This window comes from Amaranthus tricolor, chromosome 1 (genome assembly GCF_026212465.1).
Source record: "Amaranthus tricolor cultivar Red isolate AtriRed21 chromosome 1, ASM2621246v1, whole genome shotgun sequence".
Taxonomy (NCBI): Eukaryota; Viridiplantae; Streptophyta; class Magnoliopsida; order Caryophyllales; family Amaranthaceae; genus Amaranthus; species Amaranthus tricolor.
Genome location: NC_080047.1, coordinates 2681497 through 2703150, shown reverse-complemented (window position 1 = coordinate 2703150; position 21654 = coordinate 2681497). Strand labels below are relative to the sequence as shown.

Sequence of the window (21654 nt, the reverse complement as noted above, 5' to 3'; positions counted from 1 at the left end):
CTGATTTTTAATAAACACATTTGTTTTCTTTGAAGAAGGTTTTTCATAACAGAAGATCAGGTGATCTTCTGGTTGTTATGTTGTCTTGTGGGTGAGCAAGGGAAACACAATTGTTCCATCTAGCCATCGTGAGTGAACTTTGGTGAGGTTGGAGAGTGAGGGCGGGGTGGTGAGTGAAGCCATTACTGTTCCACTCAAGATCAACTTGGCTTGATCATATCCTGATCTAATCCTCAAATTGGTGCATATTTGAGTTTTTGACCCCTATAGGCTTGAGAATTTGCATTCAAGAACCACGCAAGAATCAAGCCTTTCATAGTGATGATCAAATTCCCCAACATAGTGCAAGATGGTCATCTTTACATGTAACATCAGTCATTTTTGAATTGAATGAATCCAATATCCATTATAACAGAATCATTTGCCGCTATATTGTTCAGAACCTCTTAAAGTCACAACTGCCAATGATAAAAGACCCAGAGAAGATTATCCCAGCTACAATATATTCAACATCTACAGAAGCAAAAAGATTTTCCAGTAAAGTTAGAAAGATCGGCAGCAACATCTTTCTTGCTCCGTATTGAAGATTAAGACATCGGGGGGGCTGCTCTCCATATAAGCTCGACTAGGATGTGGCCGTTCTTCGAGTCGATAAGGTTATACTTCTCGTTTGTCCGCATGTTGTTAACTACATCATTAAGATTGATATTGACAAACCCCAACGATTCCTGAAAACCAAGTAAATTTTGTATGAGTTATATAATCGACAACATTTCTTATTTAAGAACGTAACAGGAATTCAAATATATAGTTCTATTATTAACGATCAAGAAAAAGTGACTGAACTTCTACTTGAAAGAGTAAAATATCAAGAAAACGCCTTAGAATTACGTACTTTGGAGTGAAGTAAGCTTCTTGATGAGCTACTCAGAACTTCAACATGCAGCTTATCATTTGTGGGAGGTTCTTCTAGAACAAACTGAAACTGCTCATCCCACCTTGGATCTCTATTCTTCTTAACACCCTGCACAGCACAGTCTGTAGGTTACTGTACTTTCAAAAAAGACTATTGCCCTATTCCACCAAATATGACCCACAAAACTCGACAATAAAAGTATTCGTTTCTCTTCTCTTTGAATCCCACGAGGAACAAATTATACCACAACATAGCCTCAGGCCCTCAATGTCTTTAGCAAGATGATTGCTTTCATCAAAGTAGTCATATTTACGTTCATCACATATTAATTAGCGGATTCGGTAGAATTTCGGTAAAAGGACAATTCTACCTCTTTTCAACAAGATTCAAAAAAGTTTGAATGTCTCTATCTGAGAAAGAGGGGCCCTGTGCAAAACTTTTATTTTGCGCCTTATATATATATATATATATATATATATATATATATATATATATATATATATTATTAATAAACTTAACATATTTCTTTTTTAGATTAACTTTTTCATATACGGGAGAAAGAAGGGGCCCTATGCGGTCAATCACCTCGCACACCCTCAAAGGCCCCTTTGTTGAGAAGTCAAAATGCAATACATTACCTTGGTCTTTCGCTCCTCCCCTCTGAAAATGATACGGACATATGGATTACAATGATGCTTTCCTTCAAGATCTTGACCTTCGTGTATTCTCACAAGAAGTACGCCTCCACCCGCAGGAGTTCCTTCAGGGGCTTGTTGCGTTGAATCCTCAAAATCTTTTCCGAGATCCTCCTCTTTAAATGCTTTGTATGTCAATTGAACCACAATCTGTCCCCGTGACTTCTCATTTTGAGGATCATTTGGGTCGGCAGTTTTCAAGAGATCAAGATTGAACTCCTTTGGCTCGTCAGGAGTAAGATCTTTCAAAGGAACAAAACTCATACCCATTTTATCGTGTTTCCCGACCTAATAAAGACAGAAAGTATCAACTTTAGAATTTAGCGTACAGACATGAAAACATATCAAACCTCGAAATAATACCTGCTCCCAATCATACACATTAAGTTCCAGCATCTGGGTTTCTGGATCTCTAACTGTCAAATTAAATTCCTCATTCCATTCAGGGTTCAAGTTCTTGTGCTTCACCATGGTTTTCTTTGATGGAGTTTTATCATCACTGAGCTTCAATTTTACATATGGGTCTGATGCACCCAGGAGATCTTTCTTTTTCAACTTTGTTGCTCTTAAAACCTTAACATGTAAAATGCCTACAGGCTTCCTTAGAGCTCTGAAAGTTTGCAGCAAGCATGCATATTAGATATCAATAGTTATAATGACATAAACATGTCAATACGCAAAGTTCAGCACATAAAAGTGACCATACTTTACGGGATCCAGAATTGGTACTGCAAGTGTGCGTGGCCATAGATACATATTAGCAACTTGATCTTTAATCAGCTCCTGCAGATAAAAATGTATATTCAATAGACAAGAGTGGATAAGTACTCCATACATTACGCTTTTTCACAAATGTAGTCAATATTAGACTTCAAACATGCAAGGAGTAAAAAGTAACATAATCAATCAAATGATAGATCTTCGGTCCAAATTATATTATAAAATGTGATCATGAAAAGAGGAATAGCAGCTACTAATGGAGCAGATTGATAAATCTTCAGTCAAAGCACTCATCAAATGAACAAATAAATTCTTAATTCAGCAATATTAGATAATAACAAAACCAGTAAATAAAAAACGAAATAAAGGCTTCAGAAAGACATACCTGAACAAACCTATACAAACCAGGAATTGACATGAGATCAGCTCCTAGAACCTTCAATCCAAAGTCCACATGTGGCTGCAAGGTCATACATGAGTCACTTTTATGTTCGTTACATTACTACAAACACAAGAAATAGAGCACTAACAATTGGCAACGGAAAAAAAAATTAAAATGATCAAAAACAGCAAAAGGCATAATTTACCAGTGCTACTTCAAGAACTGCATATCTAAACTGCATGGACTCTCTTTTTAATCATAAGAAAAGATTACATTACACATGATTTAGACTCAGAAAATCTCAAACACAATCAGTTAGCAGTATTATTGATTTAGATTATTCATGGTATCTCAACCCTAGTATATCCTAATTACACCTTTGATATAGACAATTTGGCGATAACTCTTTGACATGCCAAATATAAACCAAAACATATCGGACGATGCTTGAGATAGATTATCAAACATATTCTTCACACGTGAATTATTAACTGAAAGTTTAGGACACCTTTGCAAGTAAACCTTAAACTCAATACTGATTCTCGAATTGCACCCTCCGAGCTCTAATTTCAATTTATTTTTTAAATTTAAATAATGGTCTGCTGATAGCTAATCATGTGACAGAAAGACAAATATTAAACTTTTGGTGTGTAGCGCGGCTATTCATTCTAAATATGAAACAGTAGGCTCCAGCATTGGGATTGTTCTATCTTAACCACCAACAATCATGAGAAACTATTCCATAGGAAAAACAAGGTAACTGAAAACCTAACCGATATACATGTATAACTAACCTTCTCCATAAGAGACACGTAAATGTTAGCAAAACATGGGAAGCTTGGCACCAAGGGCTTTAGAGTAATGCGGGGAGAAGCAAATACTTGAAGATCCAACACCTGAATCAGAAGCAATAAGTCAACAAACCAAACAATTTCTCTAATAGTTTCAAAAACCCTTTATCGCCAAAGATATAAATCCCTTTAGATTGCCCCTCTTTTTGTTAGTAAATTAATGTGCAATAAAACACCATTCTCTATGTGTAGTACTAAATACTAACACACTATTTGGTTAGTGCCATTTGTTTGACCGTGTTTCTTAGTTTAAAAAAGTCAACATGGAACATCTAGACAAAGAGTGCAAGGAACCCGCTCTTGAAATTTCACAATAAAGTAAAACCAGGTCAAGTACCTGAGCTGTTGCCTTCAAGCCAAATGCTTTTACAGCCACCATGACATTAGGATTTGCTGCCCACTTCAAAGATGGCTCCATAATCAACTCCTTCTCATCTGTGACATAGACTTTCATACCTGCATAATAGTAAATTAAACCAATGAGATAAGTAAAATTTGAGCATACTTAGTGTTTCAAAGTTTTTTGTCATAAATCATCAAGCGGCATATGAACTTTTACTTCTAGTTTAAGTTCAGGTCAAAAGCAATTATCAAAATACAGCAGTACAGCTACATGCATACGAAAACCCCATCAAAGATAACATTGGATTGATGAAGGTAAATACACAGACATGAAAGCATCTAAAATTAAATACCTGAATGGCACAAAATGACATCAACTAGATCCCCAACATGACTATGGCACGTCAACACTTCAATGTGCACCAAAATCATGAAACGTTTTCACAAAATAGCCTAGTTGAAGGCTAATACAAATAATATAGTAATCAAATACCAGTCCCCTTTCAATTATCAAGTAAATACGACAGATGTCAAACTTGATACAAAACTTTATTCACCTCAAAAACACGAGACCTCCCATAATGCGAAAAGTATGAGCCTAAAACTCTGAGCCATGTACACTCTGTATCCATAGCATTAAATAATCATGGTGTTCATCAAAACTCTCATTATAACAAGCAAATAATTTATCATCAAGTACTAAAATTTAGCCAATGTCTTCTATAATACTATATCAAAAAAAGAGTCTCCAAGGAAAATATGCCAGCCTGAAATACACATTTAAGATACACTGAGCAATGTACCACCTAGCACAGACACCCATAATTCAAAAGAACAGAGCCCAAGATGAACTTGCACTAAGAGTAATAAGATCAGCTCCAGTCTTATCCTGCCAAATTAGATTCCTGTCCCCATACCCCCCTCAAACACCAATACCCCCCTCTTTAACTTGTGCTTTCCTGTACCCACATAACACATGCCACATCTCCAAATCAACGCTTGAAAATCAATTTCTAGCCTCAAATACCACACAAGCAAACAAATCCATATAGCTTTCAGGTTTTGCTGGAGATTTCATATTAGAAAAAACAAGTATATTTCTGGTATGGTGAAAGGACAGAAAAAACCTCATTTCGGAATATTGATGAAAATTTCATTTTATTTACTCAAATCAAAGACGAGTATTTAACAACTATAGTTATTTTCTCTAGCATCAGAATAGTCACAAGGGTATATTAACACTAACCTTGAAAAGTTGGTGGTAAGGACCCTAAGGTGAGTTTCTCAAATTCAACAGAGTCAATTTTGTATTTTGGAATCTGTTCAGCAATGATAGGTGTTGTAATATCCTTTACAGTTTTGCATATTGCCTGTGTACAAGCAGTGAACCTCTATGAGACAAAAAATACAGAGCAATGACATTACAGGGGGAAAATATATAATTGACTGGTAAAAATACTTTGTCCAGATATGGCCACATCTGCGTTAAGAACTGGTTCAACCAATCCATCTACAAAAGACACCAATAGTAAAAATAAGAAAATATTTGAACACAAAAGAGAAAGACAAAACCATGAGCCACTTTCAGCCCTACACGGTCATAATCAGGGTTTTTCACCCAAAGAGGTATTTCAGGAAGTAGCCTCTGCAATTTATCTGTATCTTGCTCAGCAAGTGGACGAACATCAGGATCCTACCAATATCAAAAAAATAATTGTTAAAACAAGGAAGAAGGCCACATATAACGAATATACACGCATCAAATGACAAGAGCACAGAATTGCCTGCCACTCATTTTCTATCTATAGTTTTATGATCAAATGGATCAAAAATCTCTTCCTTCCTTTAAAAAATCAGCATTATATACAATGCCAACAAATGCCAAAGACGCAATCACTCTCGCTGGAAGCAGAAAAGAGGAAAATAAGACACTAGAAATAAAATTTGATTCCTGCCCACAAAGCATGTGCCACTTGACTTAAAAAGGGAACCCACATTAGTGATCAAACATGTAGCTTAACAAGTCATGGTGTAGGCATGTAGCACCAGAATATCTTAAGGTAAAAGAAGTACATCAACATAAAAAAAAATATATGGACAGTAGATACTAGATAAACTTCACACACATCAATCATAGAGGTTAGAAGCTAGAGGCACCTGTCCAACTTATCCAGAAACAAAGAGGTTGCTTCTATCTAAGACGCAACATTTATATGATTAATCAAAAACAGGCATCAGTAGAACTTGCATATTTCAGATGGTGTAGACTTTAAACAAAACAAAAGGCCAGTACTTTACAATAAAGCACTATTGTGGAATCCCCACCTCTCATTTTTCACATGTGAAGTGTGCACTATCAGAATAATTTCCACCAGACTGCGGGCCATAGTGCAATCTCGGATGCAGTTGCAACTGCAGCAATGGTTGTAAAACCAATCAATACAGATGATTTTACGACTATCACGGACTATATTGTGGTCGCAGTAACTTAGATAACTTTACAATGAGGTTGCAATGCGGTGATGTACGGAAATTTGCACTAAGCTTCAGGCTTCATATTAAAGATAATCATGGTTAAGTGTCTTTACATCAGTAGCTTTGTGTGTTCTATGTTTGTAGGTTATCACAAGGGTTCAAGGAAGCTGGTCCAAAGACTAAGGAGATGATATTCCTCACGCGCTCAAAGTGTGAAGATGTACTTGTTTCTGTTATGTAGTTTGTAAGGTTGTTAGCTCACAACAAACTTAGGTAGTTAGTTTATTGTACAGCTGTCCTTCTTTGTATATCTTAGTTCTTTAGTTCTTTAGGCCTTCTTGTAATAATCCCTTCCCTATAAATATGAGACACAAAGCTCATATCATGTATGAATAACAATTCAGTTTCTTGAATACAAGTGTTTGTTATTTTTCCGTTTTGTTACACTTCATGTACAGTTCACAGCAGATTGACATGCAGCTAGAATTGTCATATAACTGAATAAGTTCTTACATGTTAACTTTAAACTGTTACATCTATGTGGTGCGGAGATCACAATGCTCCTCTTTACTGCAGAATCACATATTCTCATGGACTTCCCCATATCAACGACAAAACAAGTTTTGAAAAAAATAACTACAACAATATTCCATTAACTTAAAGCCATACTTCCAATGGGAGATGACCTTAAGGGATCGGATGTACACAATCTTACCCTTGTTTGAGATAACAAAAAGATTGTTACCATTGACCTTAGTAGCAAACATATGAGCAATATCACATAAATATGAAATGCACATCATTTATTAGCGATTTTAATAAAGCCATAATGCGAAACCAAAGAACTATGAAAGCCAAAACCACAATCCAAAAAGATGTGGTCCACTGCATGAACCCATCAATCCAATACTACAATATACTACAATAACAAGTTAAACATCACCTTTGAGGATCTGAGCAAACTAAATCTCTTAAACCCTAAGAATAATTCAGTTAATTAATCTAGATTTAAATCCTGCATGCTAAAATTACAGGCCTAACAAACATTTCAGTTCAATGTCAATGATTCTGAAGAAATGGAGACTCCAAATCCCCAGACCCACTTTCTGTTCAAGGTCAATAATCTCATGCAAGTAGATAAAATCCTTCAACGAAACATCCGCATCAACCACAATAAGTAGGCAACATTATTAATTGATAAAAAATAGACAATTGGACAGATGCACCCATATCATGTAATTTCATATAATACAGACAATCTAATATCTTTGTCCTTTCCATTAACAATCTCAAACCTAATTTTCTAAACAAACAAATACACCAACGACATTACACATTGCTAGCAAGAGGAGAAGTAGGCAACATTATTATAAAAGACGATATAAAATTTTCCAAATTACTTAAATAACAAAACCCATTTACTGTTCCATCAAAATTCAAAACTACCAAAAATTCCGTACATTGCATATTTGACCCATAAAATTAAAAGCTAAGTTGAAGAAAACTAAATTGAAACAAACATACCTGAACATCAGATTTCTGAAAGTAGATGAACAGATAATAACCAATAGTCAGACCAATCGTAATCCCAATACCAAACCCGACAAACCCAAAAATCACACTAAACAAACGAAATATTGGACTCATCCAACCCATATTTTCTCTCACCCTGTGTTTGTCCTAAATTACTGTTTTATTCCACAAAACAAATAAAACCCAGAAAATTTATCTTGAAACCCAAATCAGAAAACAAAATTTTGGAATCAAATTAAAAGGTAAAGTTATTTAATTTAACCCAGTAGTAGTTGAAAAGGAAAGAAAATATTCCCGGTTTGTGCTTACTTTCTCTCCTTTAACGACGTGTTATTTGTTAATGCCATTACCAAATACAAAGCTTAATAAATGTGAATTTTTAATTATGATTTGTGAAAACGTTCGCTTTTTGTGGGGAAGAAGATCAAAATGGAAGGTAACTTATGATGAGAGAGAAATGGGTCGGTAATGTCGTAATGGAGCGATTATTTATGGTTTAGAGTTCATTGCATTGGAAAAAGGGATATAGAGAGAAGACAGAATAGTATAGCATGAACTATGAAAGTAGGCCCATTTGTCACTAGTCAGAAAGTTGTTAATAGAAGTGCATGCCCTCTCAAGAGAGACCGTCTATTATTTTAAATAAAGGTAGTTGTGCCTTGGAAGTGAATATTCAATACAACAACAAAACACAACATGAATATTATTTTAACATGATAAATATCCTATTATTCTTTTGAAATGTCAAATTCGAAATTATTAAACTAAAATTCATTGGACATTAATTTCAACAAAATTCATTTATAACGACAAAACTCACTATTTTAATTGATTCTACTTTATCAATTTAATCGAATACAGCTTCATCATAATTAGTACGACATGACATAATTAAAAGCTCTAATTCCAACTCATTTTACATCATTTAATTCAAAAATCTAATTCTTATCTTTCGCCACCTTTTTTATTTTATCGCCATCCCAAATGAAATTACGAATTTGCCCCTAGACTTTAAAAAATTATAACTTTACCACTGGACTTAAAATTTCTTATTTATACTAATAATAACAATAATAATAATAATAATAATAATAATAATATTTAAAAAAATAAATTAAATATAATAATTAAAATAAAAATAAAAATTTAATAATAATAATAATAATAACAATCACAATAATAATAACAACAACAACAAGAATAATAATAATAATAATAATAATAATAATAATAATAATAATAATAATAATAATAATAGCAATAATAATATAAATAAAATTGATAAAAATTTAAAAAAATAAATAAATAAATAATACCAGTAGCACAAAAAGTGCGACTGGTATTATTTTTTTTTTTTTGAATTTCGAATTATAAAATTTCTTTTGTTTGATTAATTTATTTTTTAAGTTATTTTTATTTAAATAATAATAATAATAATAATAATAATAATAATAATATTTAAAAAATAAATAAAACATAATAATTAAAACAAAAACAAAAATTTAATAATAATAATAATAACAATCACAATAATAATAATAATAATAATAATAATAATAATAATAATAATAATAATAATAATAACAACAACAAAAACAACAACAGCAACAATAACAACAACAACAATAATAATAATAATAATAGCAATAATAATATAAATAAAATTATCAAAAAATTTTTACAAAAATAAAAAAAATAAAAATATATAATACCAGTCGCACTTTTTGTGCAACTGGTATTTTTTTTTTTTAATTTCGAATTATGAAATTTTTTTGTTTAATTAATTTATTTTTTAAGTTATTGTTATTTAAATAAATGTTGTAATAAATTATTTTATTTTAATATAATATTATATTATGATAATGTTATTATAATATTAGTTTTGAATTTAAATAATTTATTTGAATGTTTAATTATTTTTTAATATAATAATAATATATTAATTAAAATTTAGTTGTTAATTAATTTTTAATTTTTTATTAATAATTTTTTTATTAATTTAGGTTATAATAGTGTTATTAAGTCCAATGGCAAATTCGTAATTTTTTAAAGTCTAGGGGCAAATTCGTAATTTCATTAGGGGTAGCGAATTATAACAATACCCATTCAAAAATGCAAATCCACTTCTTTAGAAGCCAACATTTAATGAATAAAGATCATGAAAAAGTTTGTTCAAACATAAATTTTTAGTTGAGACGGTCGTTACAAAAGACCTCTCAATATATGGGTTGGCCCCAATTTTAAATTTAAAAAAATAAAAAATAAATAAAATGAAAACTAATTCTGACATACGGTTTCTTAATCACTCTAACTTTTCAACTTTAATTTTCCATTTTTCAATCTCTTGCCTGACAAACCACTAAACTTCTCAAAATATTATCTCCTTCTTTAAATTTTGCTCTAACAATCTTCATTTTTGATATTTAAGCTTTCCATTTTCATGCTTCAGTTTCGATTTCTCATCTTGACCATTTGCGATTCTCATCAAAGGTATGTATTTTATCTTTTTCTTTTAGTTGCGTTTTCATTTTTGATCTTCAACATTTGCAATTCCATCAAAGGTATATATTTATGCTTCATCTTCTCCATTTTCGTTTTTAAAGCTTTCATTTTTGTTTTTTGGGTTTAAATTTGTTTGTTTTTCGATTTACTTGTTCTTGTTTTAGGGTCTAAAAAATGAAAAAGATAAGTGATGATGCTGTCTTGACTTCTATATTCGCAAAGACGATCAAAAAGATTAATTCTAAGGATCAAAATGATAATCCTCAATAGTCAAAGGTGACTAATAAAGTACCAAAACAAAGGGCTTATGATAGTGGGAATTATAATATTTTGTATTTTGGTTTTAATAATGTGTATTTGTCGTATTGTTATATATTTATATTTTGGGATAATGTTGGAATTATAATAATGTGTATTTGAATTTATAATATTGTGTATTTGGGTTTATAATAGTTTGTATATGTTATATTGTTATGTATTCACATTTGACATTTGGGATTATATTGAAATAATAATAATAGTGTGTATTTTGATTTATATATAATATTGTATATTTGAATTTATAATAGTATGTATTTGTGTATATAATTGTGTGTAATTTATAATATTTGGGTTTATAAAGTAATGTTATAATCCCAACTAAATAATGTTATACCCCCAACTAACAATGTTATAATCACAATTAAACATGTTATAACCCTTCTAAACTATGTTATAGCCCAATTAAACTATGTTATAACCCCACTTTAACAATGTTATACTCCATACTACATTATCTTAGAACCCCAACTAAAAATGATATAACCCACACTGCACAATGTTATACTCACAATTACATCAACTATGTCAAATGGTCGAAATTATAATACCAATTATATTATGGTATAACCACAAATATATGTTCTTATAACACAAAATATATTATGTTATAACTCCAAATATATGTTGTTATAACACGAAATATATAATGTTATAACCCAAAATATATGTTATTATAACCCCAAATATATTATGTTATAACCTCAAATATATTATATTACTAGACAATGTTACAATCTCAACTACACCAACCTATGTCAATTGTTGACAATTATATCCCCAAATATATGAATTTTATAACCACAATTGCTTTTATTACCATTTTCCAAAAATTAGCCATTATTGTCTTCTTCAATATCATTGCTTTCCACCATTGATGAAGCTTATTTTTTTTAAAAAAAAAAACATAAGAGCAACAATTGTTTTATTACCTTCCCCAAACAGTAAATATAGTTTTTTCTTTAACATCATTGTTTTTTACCATTGATAAAGCTTAATTTTTTTTAAAAAAAAGAACCATAATCAAATTCGAATAAGTACATTCGAATTTAAGCATCAATTCTTCCATTATTGGACAATATTCAAGTTGTAGAAGAAGGATATAGTTGAAGGATGAAGAAGGAAGATGAAAATCTGATATCTTCATAATCATGGCTTTATTTTGCTTGAAGAAGAAGTAGTTAATCATTAGACTTTTCATATTCCTTCCCAAATCTCATATGCGTTGATGAATGAGACAGCAGGTCTTTTTTTTAAAAAAACAATATTAACTAAATATAGTAATGTGGGTTGAACTTTTTTAAAAGGTGTCTATAATATAAACGGTCTCTTAAAAGAGAATCTTTTCCCATATTATGGCTAAAAAAAAAATTAATTCACACTTTGCTTGAAATGGGAAACTATTTCCCACATTACCGTCCACGTCATAATTTTTTTTTTTTTTTTTCAGACAAAACCGCCACTTGAGATGGCGGTTTGCTTTAAGCACCAAACCGCCATCTCAAGTGGCGGTTTGGTCCCTGGTAAACCGCCACTTCATGTGGCGGTTTGCTTGTGGCCTGAAATTTTTTTTTTCTTTCATTTTAAAATAGTGAACGCAACATGCATTAAACTAGTTCAATATCATCTATTCCATAAAAAGAATAAAAAAATTCAAGTACCTATCAGCATATCTCAAAGTGTTAAGGGTATGTTCACATGAACCTGCATTTGGAGAAATGCAAGATATCATGACTGTCTTTGAGTTGCCAACAAAGGAATCACGAAGAACTTCAGTGAGTTTACTCCCTCGAAATGGAATATGAAGTTGGTCATTGTCAAGTGCACGAATACACTCCTTAAGAGCTAAGAGGCTTTTATTAATTTCAGCTCCCTCTATCCTGATAAATCAATGTTAGAATATATCACACATATATTCTTTGACTTTGTAATCAGTGGCGGACCCAGCTAGGGGCAAGGGGGGGCAGTGGCCCCCCCCAATTTGAAAAAAATAAATCAGATTTTTTTTAAAAAAAAAAAAATTATTTTTTGCGACCACTTAGCGACCACCTGGCGACGAAAATTCCCGTCGCTAATAACCTTTTAAAAAAAAAATTAAAAACGGCAACCTACTGCCTACCTACCCAGCCTTCCAGAGTTCCTTCTCATTTCGAAAAAAAGGTACCAAACCCTAAACGGCACAGGCTTCCTCTTCCTCTCCCAAATCTGAAATCTCCACCGCAGCACCGCCACAGTCCACAAACGGCAGCCTTCCTCTTCCTCTTCGTCGCCAGTCGCCACAGCCACAGCCTTCGACATTCGTCCGTTCCTTACTCAATTCCATACTTCCTCTTCGTCCGTTCGTCGCTCACAGTCACTGACTGTTCTTGAGTTCTTCCTCTTCTTCGCTACTCGCTTCCTCTTCCTCTTCTCTTCAATTCCATACTTCGACAGAGCCACAGAGGACAGACACGACAGTACACTTCGTCACTTGTGAGTTCCATGCTTCCATTACTTATTTAATTGTTAATTTGTAATTGTGATTGTTAATTTGTTTAATTTGCAAGATAATTTACTGTATTGTTTCTTGTTTTTTCGTTTTCTTCCATGAATTTTGTTCTTGTTCTTGCTGTTGATGGAGTTGTCAGTTGTAATTGTAAGATGAATTAGATGATGTAATTGTTCTTGCTTGATGTTGATGGAGTTGTGGGTTTGTAAGCTCTTTTTTTTTTGTCTCATTGGTTGATTGAATGTTAATTGATGTTAATTGATGGAGTTGCTGTCTCATTGATGTTAATTGTTCAATTTTGTTCTTGCTGTGGGTTTAATTGAATAATTTGTTTGGTTCATTGGTTGCAAGTTGTTAAATGTTACTTGATAGTTTAGTTCACCTTGATGGTTCATTGAATAATTAGATTGAATAATTGAGTCATATTTTTAAATTAATTAGGAAATGTCAAGTAATTCAAGTTCACCTTGTTCGAAAAAGTCAAAAGCAAAGGGAAGACAACCCGATCTTCATGAATTATTGTTTAAAAGAATGAAATCCCAACAAACATCTAACGAAGGCAATGAATCTCCTCCTTTAAGTTCCCCTCTAAGTCCTCCTTTAAGTTCCCCTCCAAGTGAAGATGTTAATATGGAAGTAGGTGGTTGCTAAAAAGAATGTTAATCCAAGAGCCTATTACATTCATTGTTTTGCTCATCAACTTCAACTAACTCTAGTTGCGGTTGCTAAAAAGAATGTTAATTGTACTTGGCTTTTTGACGTACTTGCAAACTTGTTAAATGTGGTGGGAGCTTCTTGTGAGAAAAGAGACCTTATTCGAAAACACCAAGCTCAAGTAGTGGCTCAAGCTTTGGAAGTGGGGGAAATTGAAAGTGGATCGGGTTTGAATCAAGAACGTGGTTTGAGTAGGCCGGGAGATACACGTTGGGGATCTCATTACAAGTGTCTAATAAGTATCATCAACTTGTTTCCTTCAATTGTTAAAGTGCTTGAGGAGATTGGAGAAAATGGCTCTCCGAATGATAAGCTCAAAGCTCAAGTTGTTTTAGGATCTTTGGAGTCCTTTGATTTTATTTTTATGGCTCATTTCATGTTGACTATTTTTGGCTACACTAATGATTTATGTGTTGCTTTACAAAGAAAGGAACAAGATATTGTGAATGCCATTAGCCTTGTTAAAAGTACAACGAATGTGTTGCAAAAGATGAGGGATCAAGGATGGGATAGTCTCTTAGACAAAGTCATTTTATTTTGTACTAAACACGAGATTGATGTTCCATCTATGGATGCTCAATATGTACCTCAAGGAAGATCAAGACGTTTGCTAAACAAGCAACAAATCTACATCATTTTCGCGTTGACATCTTTTTGGAAGTAATTGATTTGCATCTTCAAGAGATTGATAACCGTTTTAATGAGAAGAACATGGAGTTACTTACATGCATGGCTTCCCTGAGTCCTAGAGGTAACTTTTTATCTTTTGATAAAGAGAGGATACTTAAACTTGCTTCTTCATATCCCGAAGAGTTTTCATGCTATGATTTAACGGCTCTTGATCTTCAACTTGATGTCTTCTTGGATTCTATGCAAAATGATGAAAGATTTCATGATTTGCAAGATATCAATTCTCTTTCCATGATGCTTGTTAAAACAAGGAAACATGAGACTTTTCCTCTTATACATTTGCTAATCAAGTTGATGTTGATTCTTCCTGTTGCTACGGCAAGTGTAGAAAGAGTGTTTTCCGCAATGACGTTTGTTAAAAATAAGTTGAGAAATAGCATGGGTGATCAACTAGTGAATGATTGTTTGGTTACTTACATTGAGAAGGAAGTGTTTCTACAAGTTTCTGATGAAAAGATTATTGATCGCTTTAAAAATATGAAAACTCGAAGGATGAATTTGTAATTTTCATTTGAACGCTTGTATTTTTTTTTTTTAATATTTTGGATTGTAAAACTTTTAACATCGGATTTGATATTGTAAATTGTAATTTTCTATTTTTCTTGTAATTTTCTATTTTTCTTTAAAAAAAAAATTATTCGTACGACAATCAAATTATTCGAACGACGTGACGTTCGGATTTTGCCCCCCCAAATTGAAATTCCTGGGTCCGCCACTGTTTGTAATTATGGTATATAATCAAGTTTAGTAAGTATATATTTGTTAGCATAATCCTAGCCTAGAATAGAGCTAAGAGTTGCCGAATATATCTCGATAGATTTTGTTCAATCCTCTTGATTAATTCTGAGCAAAAGTCTTGAGGTTTTGTAAGAAGATGATGCTTGGTATTCATTTAGTTTTTCAGAAATAATATACAAAAACTATCGAGATATATTCGGCAACTCTTAGCTCTATTCTAGGTTAGGATTATGCTAACAAATATATACTTACTAAACTTGATTATATACCATAATTACAAAGTCAAAGAATATATGTGTGATATATTCTAACAATCAATCACATTGAGACCATCATTACTTATTAGATTGTGTATGCCTAAACAACCAATTTGATTGAAATTGAAAACAAAATTCTAAAAAATATCAACAAATCTGGTTTCACCACATAGGCAAGAGGCATCCTATAAAATCCAATATTTAAGTAAATGACTATTTATTTCCTGGTACAAGAGGAAAACAAAGACGAAGTGCAGAAACATGTATGGCTGTTTTGTACTGGTACAAAACCGCCACTTCAAGTGGCGGTTTACTATTTTTTTTTTTAAATTAAAATCCACAAAACGCCATTTCAAGTAGCGTCTTAGTTCAGATCTTTTAACAAAACCGCCATTTCAGGTAGCGGTTTTATTAAAAATAAAAAAAAATAATTTCTGACGTGGACGGTAATGTGGGAAATAGTTTCCCATTTCAAGCAAAGTGGGAATTATTTTTTTTTAGCCATAATATGAGAAAAGACTCCTTAAAAGAGGGTCTGTTGTTCAAATTGCTCTAGCTTTGTAAGAATCTACCAATAAAATAACCCATGGAAATGTTCCTTGCTTTCCTTATCTTATCAAGTATAGGCTTATATATTAAAAGAATTCACTCAAACCTCTAAAAGTCATAAAGCATAACATTGTTTATACTGTAGGTGTGAAGTATTTAGGGCTATATACAAACTAAGCACACGCTAATGTTTTATTCTCTAGGGCCCTCTTACATTTGTTAAATCAAAAGATTTTCAATATAAATTCAAAAAAATTTATTCTATTAACTTGCTGGTTGAGATTTTTTTCTTTTACTTTAATAACACAATAGTTCATACACAAAATAAATCAACTTCTTCTCCCTCTTATATATAAAGATTTTTTTAGTCTAACTTTGAATATAAGAAAAATGATAAACAAATATAATAGGCAATTGCAAAAAATATGCAATAAATAAAAATAGAAGAAAATTACGTTTGTAAATGAAATTAATTAGATGACATAAAATGTCCATATTATTAGATCTTAAAATAAGGAAAATTATTAAAAATAAATCAATATTTACTCAATCCGTTAAAAATAAACTCTATTATTGTTTATTCTAAATAGACACACTTATTCAATATAATTGCAGAAAATAAACTTAACTATTATTAATTCTAAATTCATGATTTACAAGGAAACTATGAAGATTGTAATAAACAATATTTCGTTTTATTTTTAGTTAAAATAAATAATAGGTGGATTTACTTAAAAATAAATGATTTGTAAATTTATTCCAGCGGATTAAACAAATGTTGATTTATTACTAACAATATCCTTTATAGTATGTTTGGGAACGATGATTTCATTTGAAAATTTAGAATTGACTTAAATTTATTGTTTGGCAAATCAAAAATTTTCAAATTTGGATTTGGATTAAATTCCACCATTATTTTTAAAGTAATTAAAGTTGAAAATTTGAGAATGACTATCCAAACCTTATCATTTTCAAATTCTTCATTTTTAATTTCATAATTGAAATCCATAATTTAAAATTATGGATTTTAATTATAAAATACTTATTTCCAAACACTATATTAGAGTATAGTAAAATGGATGAAACAAAGTATATTCCAAAGGTTTGTTTGGTTTTGGCTTTATTTTTCTTGTTTGGTTTGACAAGAAAAGATTTTTTCCGTTCATCACTTTGGAGTTTTTTTCAAGGCAAAAGATTCATATATCATCGAGGTGTTGCTTGATGAGTATAATAATAAGGATAATAAATATTTACAGCCCCAAATTCTATTTGTCATTAATAATTCAAACTTTTTAAGAGAATTTATTATAAAAAATAAGAACATTAATTAATGATTTATACTGTTATTTTGATTAATTAATGATTTATACTATTATTTTGACTTTTATAGCAAAAATAAAAATAATACTTAAATTATAATAAATATTAGATAAATTATAAAATAAAATAAAAAATATTTATATTTAAATATATTTTAACACTGATTTAGTTTAAATTTCAAATATAAGTGTCTAAGTATAAAATTAAAGATGATTTGAGAAACAAAAAATAAATAGTACCCGAGAATCATCAGCTGGACTAGGAGTTAAACACTTTTTTTCATTTCATCATTATGACTGGGTTCGATTCTCATTATATCTACAAGAAGGATTAGTTCCTTCGTACCCGTAGAGATTGTCTAATATGCTCTCAGCTATACTTTAAGTAATAATTCCTCAATTGATTGGGTTGCTTTTTTTTTTTATTTGAATAATTACATTTGTTAGATTTCTTCTATTTTGTGCATGGAATTATTGTAAAAACGTTGAAAATAATGCCTAATTTATATCAGTTATACTTTAAAGTAGTATTTCTCATATTATGTGTATATGTAGTTTAAATTTTTTAAAAATTATATGTTTAATTTATAATATCTATGTTTGGGAAAGATTTTCCTATTTTATTTTGAAATCATGTTTTGCAAATTGTGTATATTGCGGTAAATACTTAATACTTGCATATAAAAACAAGAAAATTTGAAATAAATGAGATTATTTATCTACTTAATTCCAAATATAAGATTCGAAAAAACTTATGTCCCAAAATAAGCTTCCGTACGTCCAAGCCTAGCCTCGAGTAAGTCGCTGTTACTAACAGCGAATAAGGGGAAAAAAAAAATTAAAAAGTTGAAAGTCGCTGTTAGTAACAGCGACTATTAAGTTTTTATTTTTTATTTTTTTTTATTTAAAAACTAAAGTAGCCGTTGTTAATTAGAAAAATCGCCATTAGGAATGTGAAAATAGCCGTTGTAATGTTGTTATATAAATAGGTCCATCATTTCTCATACTTCATTTTATCCATTCTACATCATTCTTCTTCTTTTCAATCAATTGTTAAAGGTAACATAAGGTATTTTGTTAGTTTTATTATTATAAATGTAAATATTATTTTTAAAAGTTCACTTACGTTACTATATTATATGTATTATGTAGATGTCAAAGGAGCATTGTATTGAAGAGCTTTGTGATTGTGGTTACACTAGTGGAAAAAAACGTATTTGCTGCTCAACATTTGCTGCGGTTTTAGTATATTCGCAGCAATAAATGGGAAAAAGATTTGAAAAAAAAAAAAATACTAATTGCTGCGGTTTTTGTTGATTGACCGCAGCAAATACCCCATTCTACCGTTAACAATAGCAAAATTAAAAAAAAAAAGCATTTATTGCTGCGGTTGGCAAGGGCCCGCAGCAAATAACCTTAAATAGCCGTTAAATTTTTAAAAAAAAAGCCTTAATTGCTGCGGTTGGCTAGGGCCCGCAGCAAATAACGTAAAGCAACCGTTCAAATTCAGCAAAAATTAAAAAAGAAAGCCTTATTTGCTGCGGTTGGCTTGTGACCGCAGCAATAAACCCTATTGTTAGGGCTGCACACGGTCCGGTCTGGTCTGGTTTGACAGAAAAATCAGACCAGACCAGAAATTCCGGTCTGGAAATTTTTCAGACCAGACCAGACCAGTCAAAAGACCAGACCGGACCAGACCAGACCGTTCTAGAACGGTCTGGTCTGGTCTGGTCTACTGTTTTTTTTTTTTTTTTTTTTTGAAATTTTTTTAATTGAGTGAGAATCTAAGATAAACGATAATCTGTAAACAAAATACATCATCAAATCCAAAATACATCATCATCAAATACATCAGCAATATCCTCCATCAAATACATCATCAAAATACATCAACAATAGCTCATACTCCAGTAATTTCATATACATCTCCAGTAATTTCATATACATCTCAATATCTCACAGTCAAAGACATAAATGCAAATTTCAAAGTTTAAATTCTCCAGCAACATTAATAAATATGAAAACAAAAATTATTATATAGAATAGCCCATACTCACAATCACAAAACCTGTAAATTTCTAACCAAAAAAATCAAAAACCCTAAAAATCAAAAATTGATAAAAAAAACCCTAAAAATCAAAAAAATCAACCAATATACTTACATTACGAGATTCTACACTTGATTCCGTGGTGAATGGTGAGATTGGAGAATGAAGAACCACAGAAGCCTCAAAGAACCACTGAAGCAGAGGCGTTTGTCGACTGTCGAGTGTCGACTGTCGATGCTTGAAGAGTTGAAGGAACTAGGAAGCGAGGCGAGGCGACTGTGTCTGTCGACTCAGGCGAGGCGAGGCGAGGAAGAGAGAAGAATGGGAGAAGGAAGCACCGAAGCAGTCAAGCAGTCAAGCAGAAGGAAATAAGGATTTAGGAATATAAGCCGGCCCTAAATCTAATCCCTATTCAGTATTCCCTAGACCATTAGAGTTTATTACGGTTTATTGGTCCGGTTTGGTCTACAAAATAAAAAACCGGGACCGGACCGTAAACCGTTTAAAAAAAAAAAAAAAAACCGGACCAGACCATTCAAACCGTAGACCAGACCAAATAGTTAAATTACGGTTTGGTCCGGTTTGGTTTACGATTTAGACCAAACTGTGTTCAGCCCTACCTATTGTACACTGCACGCTTCTCAACTTCTCAAATAAAGCCCGCCATTCTCTTCTCACAAACCCATTGAAAATCCTCGACTCAAGCAATAAACGCACCATTTTCGCCATTCAACATTTCATTCTTCATCTTCATCTTCTTCTAAAAAACATAAAATCATTTCAAACCCACCATTATTGAAAAACACTCGAAAAAACTGAGTGATTGAGTGTTTCTTCAAACTTGTTCTTCATAATCTTCGAACACATAATCTTCACAAACGTTTGCTTGCTGTTTCATTCGTGCATTTGCTTGTTCATTTGCGTGTGTGTGCATTCTTCAAAAGCGTTTGAAACCAAAGGCATTTGCTTGTTCATCTTCAAAACTCACGAATTAAGGTAGTATTTCTCTTTTTAATTTCAATAAGCATTGAAATATCTCATTGTTGCTTACTGTTCTTGTTGCTGGTCGCATTGCTTTGTTCTTGTTGCTGGTCGCATTGCTTTGTTCTTGTTGCTGGTCGTATTGCTTTGTTCTTGTTGCTGGTCGCATTGCTTTGTTCTTGTTGCTGGTCGCATTTAATGCCAAAACCCTTCTGTTCTTGTTGCTTTGTTCTAATGTAGATCATGATCAAAACAAAGAAATGAAAATATCGTTTAGAGATAGGTATGGTCTGTATGATATGTGTGATATGGGCTAAATGATCTGTATGATATGGTCATCTTATTTTAGAGATAGGATTGCATATAAAATATCATTTATCCAATCTTGATGAAAAAAATATATATATATACATATATATATATACATATATATATATATATATATATATATATATATATATATATATATATATATATATATACATATATATATATATACATATATATATATATACATATATATATATATATATATATATATATATATATATATATATATATATATATATATATATATATATCTATATATATATATATATCTATATATATATATATATCTATATATATATATATATAAATATATATATATATATATATATATATGTATATATATATATATATATATATATATATATGTATATATATATATATACATATATATATATATATATATATATATATATATATATATATATATATATATATATATATATATATATATATATGGCATGTATTGTGAATTACGTTTAGATGATAGATACTACTTACTAGATAGACTATGGCATGTATTGTGAATTGGTTATAGTTGTGTTAGAGAACTACCCACTTGTGATCATCGTAGAATTAAAAGGGTCGAGGGAATGAACGATATATTAGTGCAACTTGAACTTTGTTAATGATAAGTAGACTATGAAATGTATTGTGATTTGTTTAAGGTTAAGTTAGTGAGCTTCTCACCATCTTGATTTTCACTTGGAAAAGTTAGAGTAAATATGTTTTTAGGAATGTGGTTTGTTGTTTATTATTTATATTGTGGTTTGTGGTTTGTTAATTAATTATTAGCATATTTAGTAAAT

At 31.1% G+C, this 21654-nt stretch overlaps 1 protein-coding gene across 1 annotated transcript; it reads right to left on the bottom strand.

The window, feature by feature from the left end:
- Positions 1-358: 358 nt before the first annotated feature.
- Positions 359-8509, bottom strand: LOC130798850 (synaptotagmin-2-like). Its single transcript, XM_057661948.1, has 12 exons — positions 7906-8509; positions 5501-5599; positions 5366-5416; positions 5153-5276; positions 3902-4020; positions 3508-3609; positions 2717-2791; positions 2318-2394; positions 1975-2221; positions 1555-1899; positions 896-1024; positions 359-728 (listed from the first exon to the last, which is right to left on the bottom strand). The coding sequence occupies exons 1-12, from the start codon at positions 8035-8037 to the stop codon at positions 588-590; spliced, it is 1641 nt and encodes a 546-aa protein (XP_057517931.1). The 5' UTR covers positions 8038-8509; the 3' UTR covers positions 359-587.
- Positions 8510-21654: the final 13145 nt, after the last annotated feature.

Coding starts and splice junctions, on each gene's coding strand:
- LOC130798850 (XM_057661948.1), bottom strand. CDS start 8,037: ATGGGTTGGATGAGTCCAATATTTCGTTTGTTTAGTGTGATTTTTGGG. Junction 5,600..7,905: donor TTCAGAAATCTGATGTTCAG/GTATGTTTGTTT, acceptor TGATATTGGTAG/GATCCTGATGTTCGTCCACT. Junction 5,277..5,365: donor TGTGGCCATATCTGGACAAA/GTATTTTTACCA, acceptor GCTTGTACACAG/GCAATATGCAAAACTGTAAA.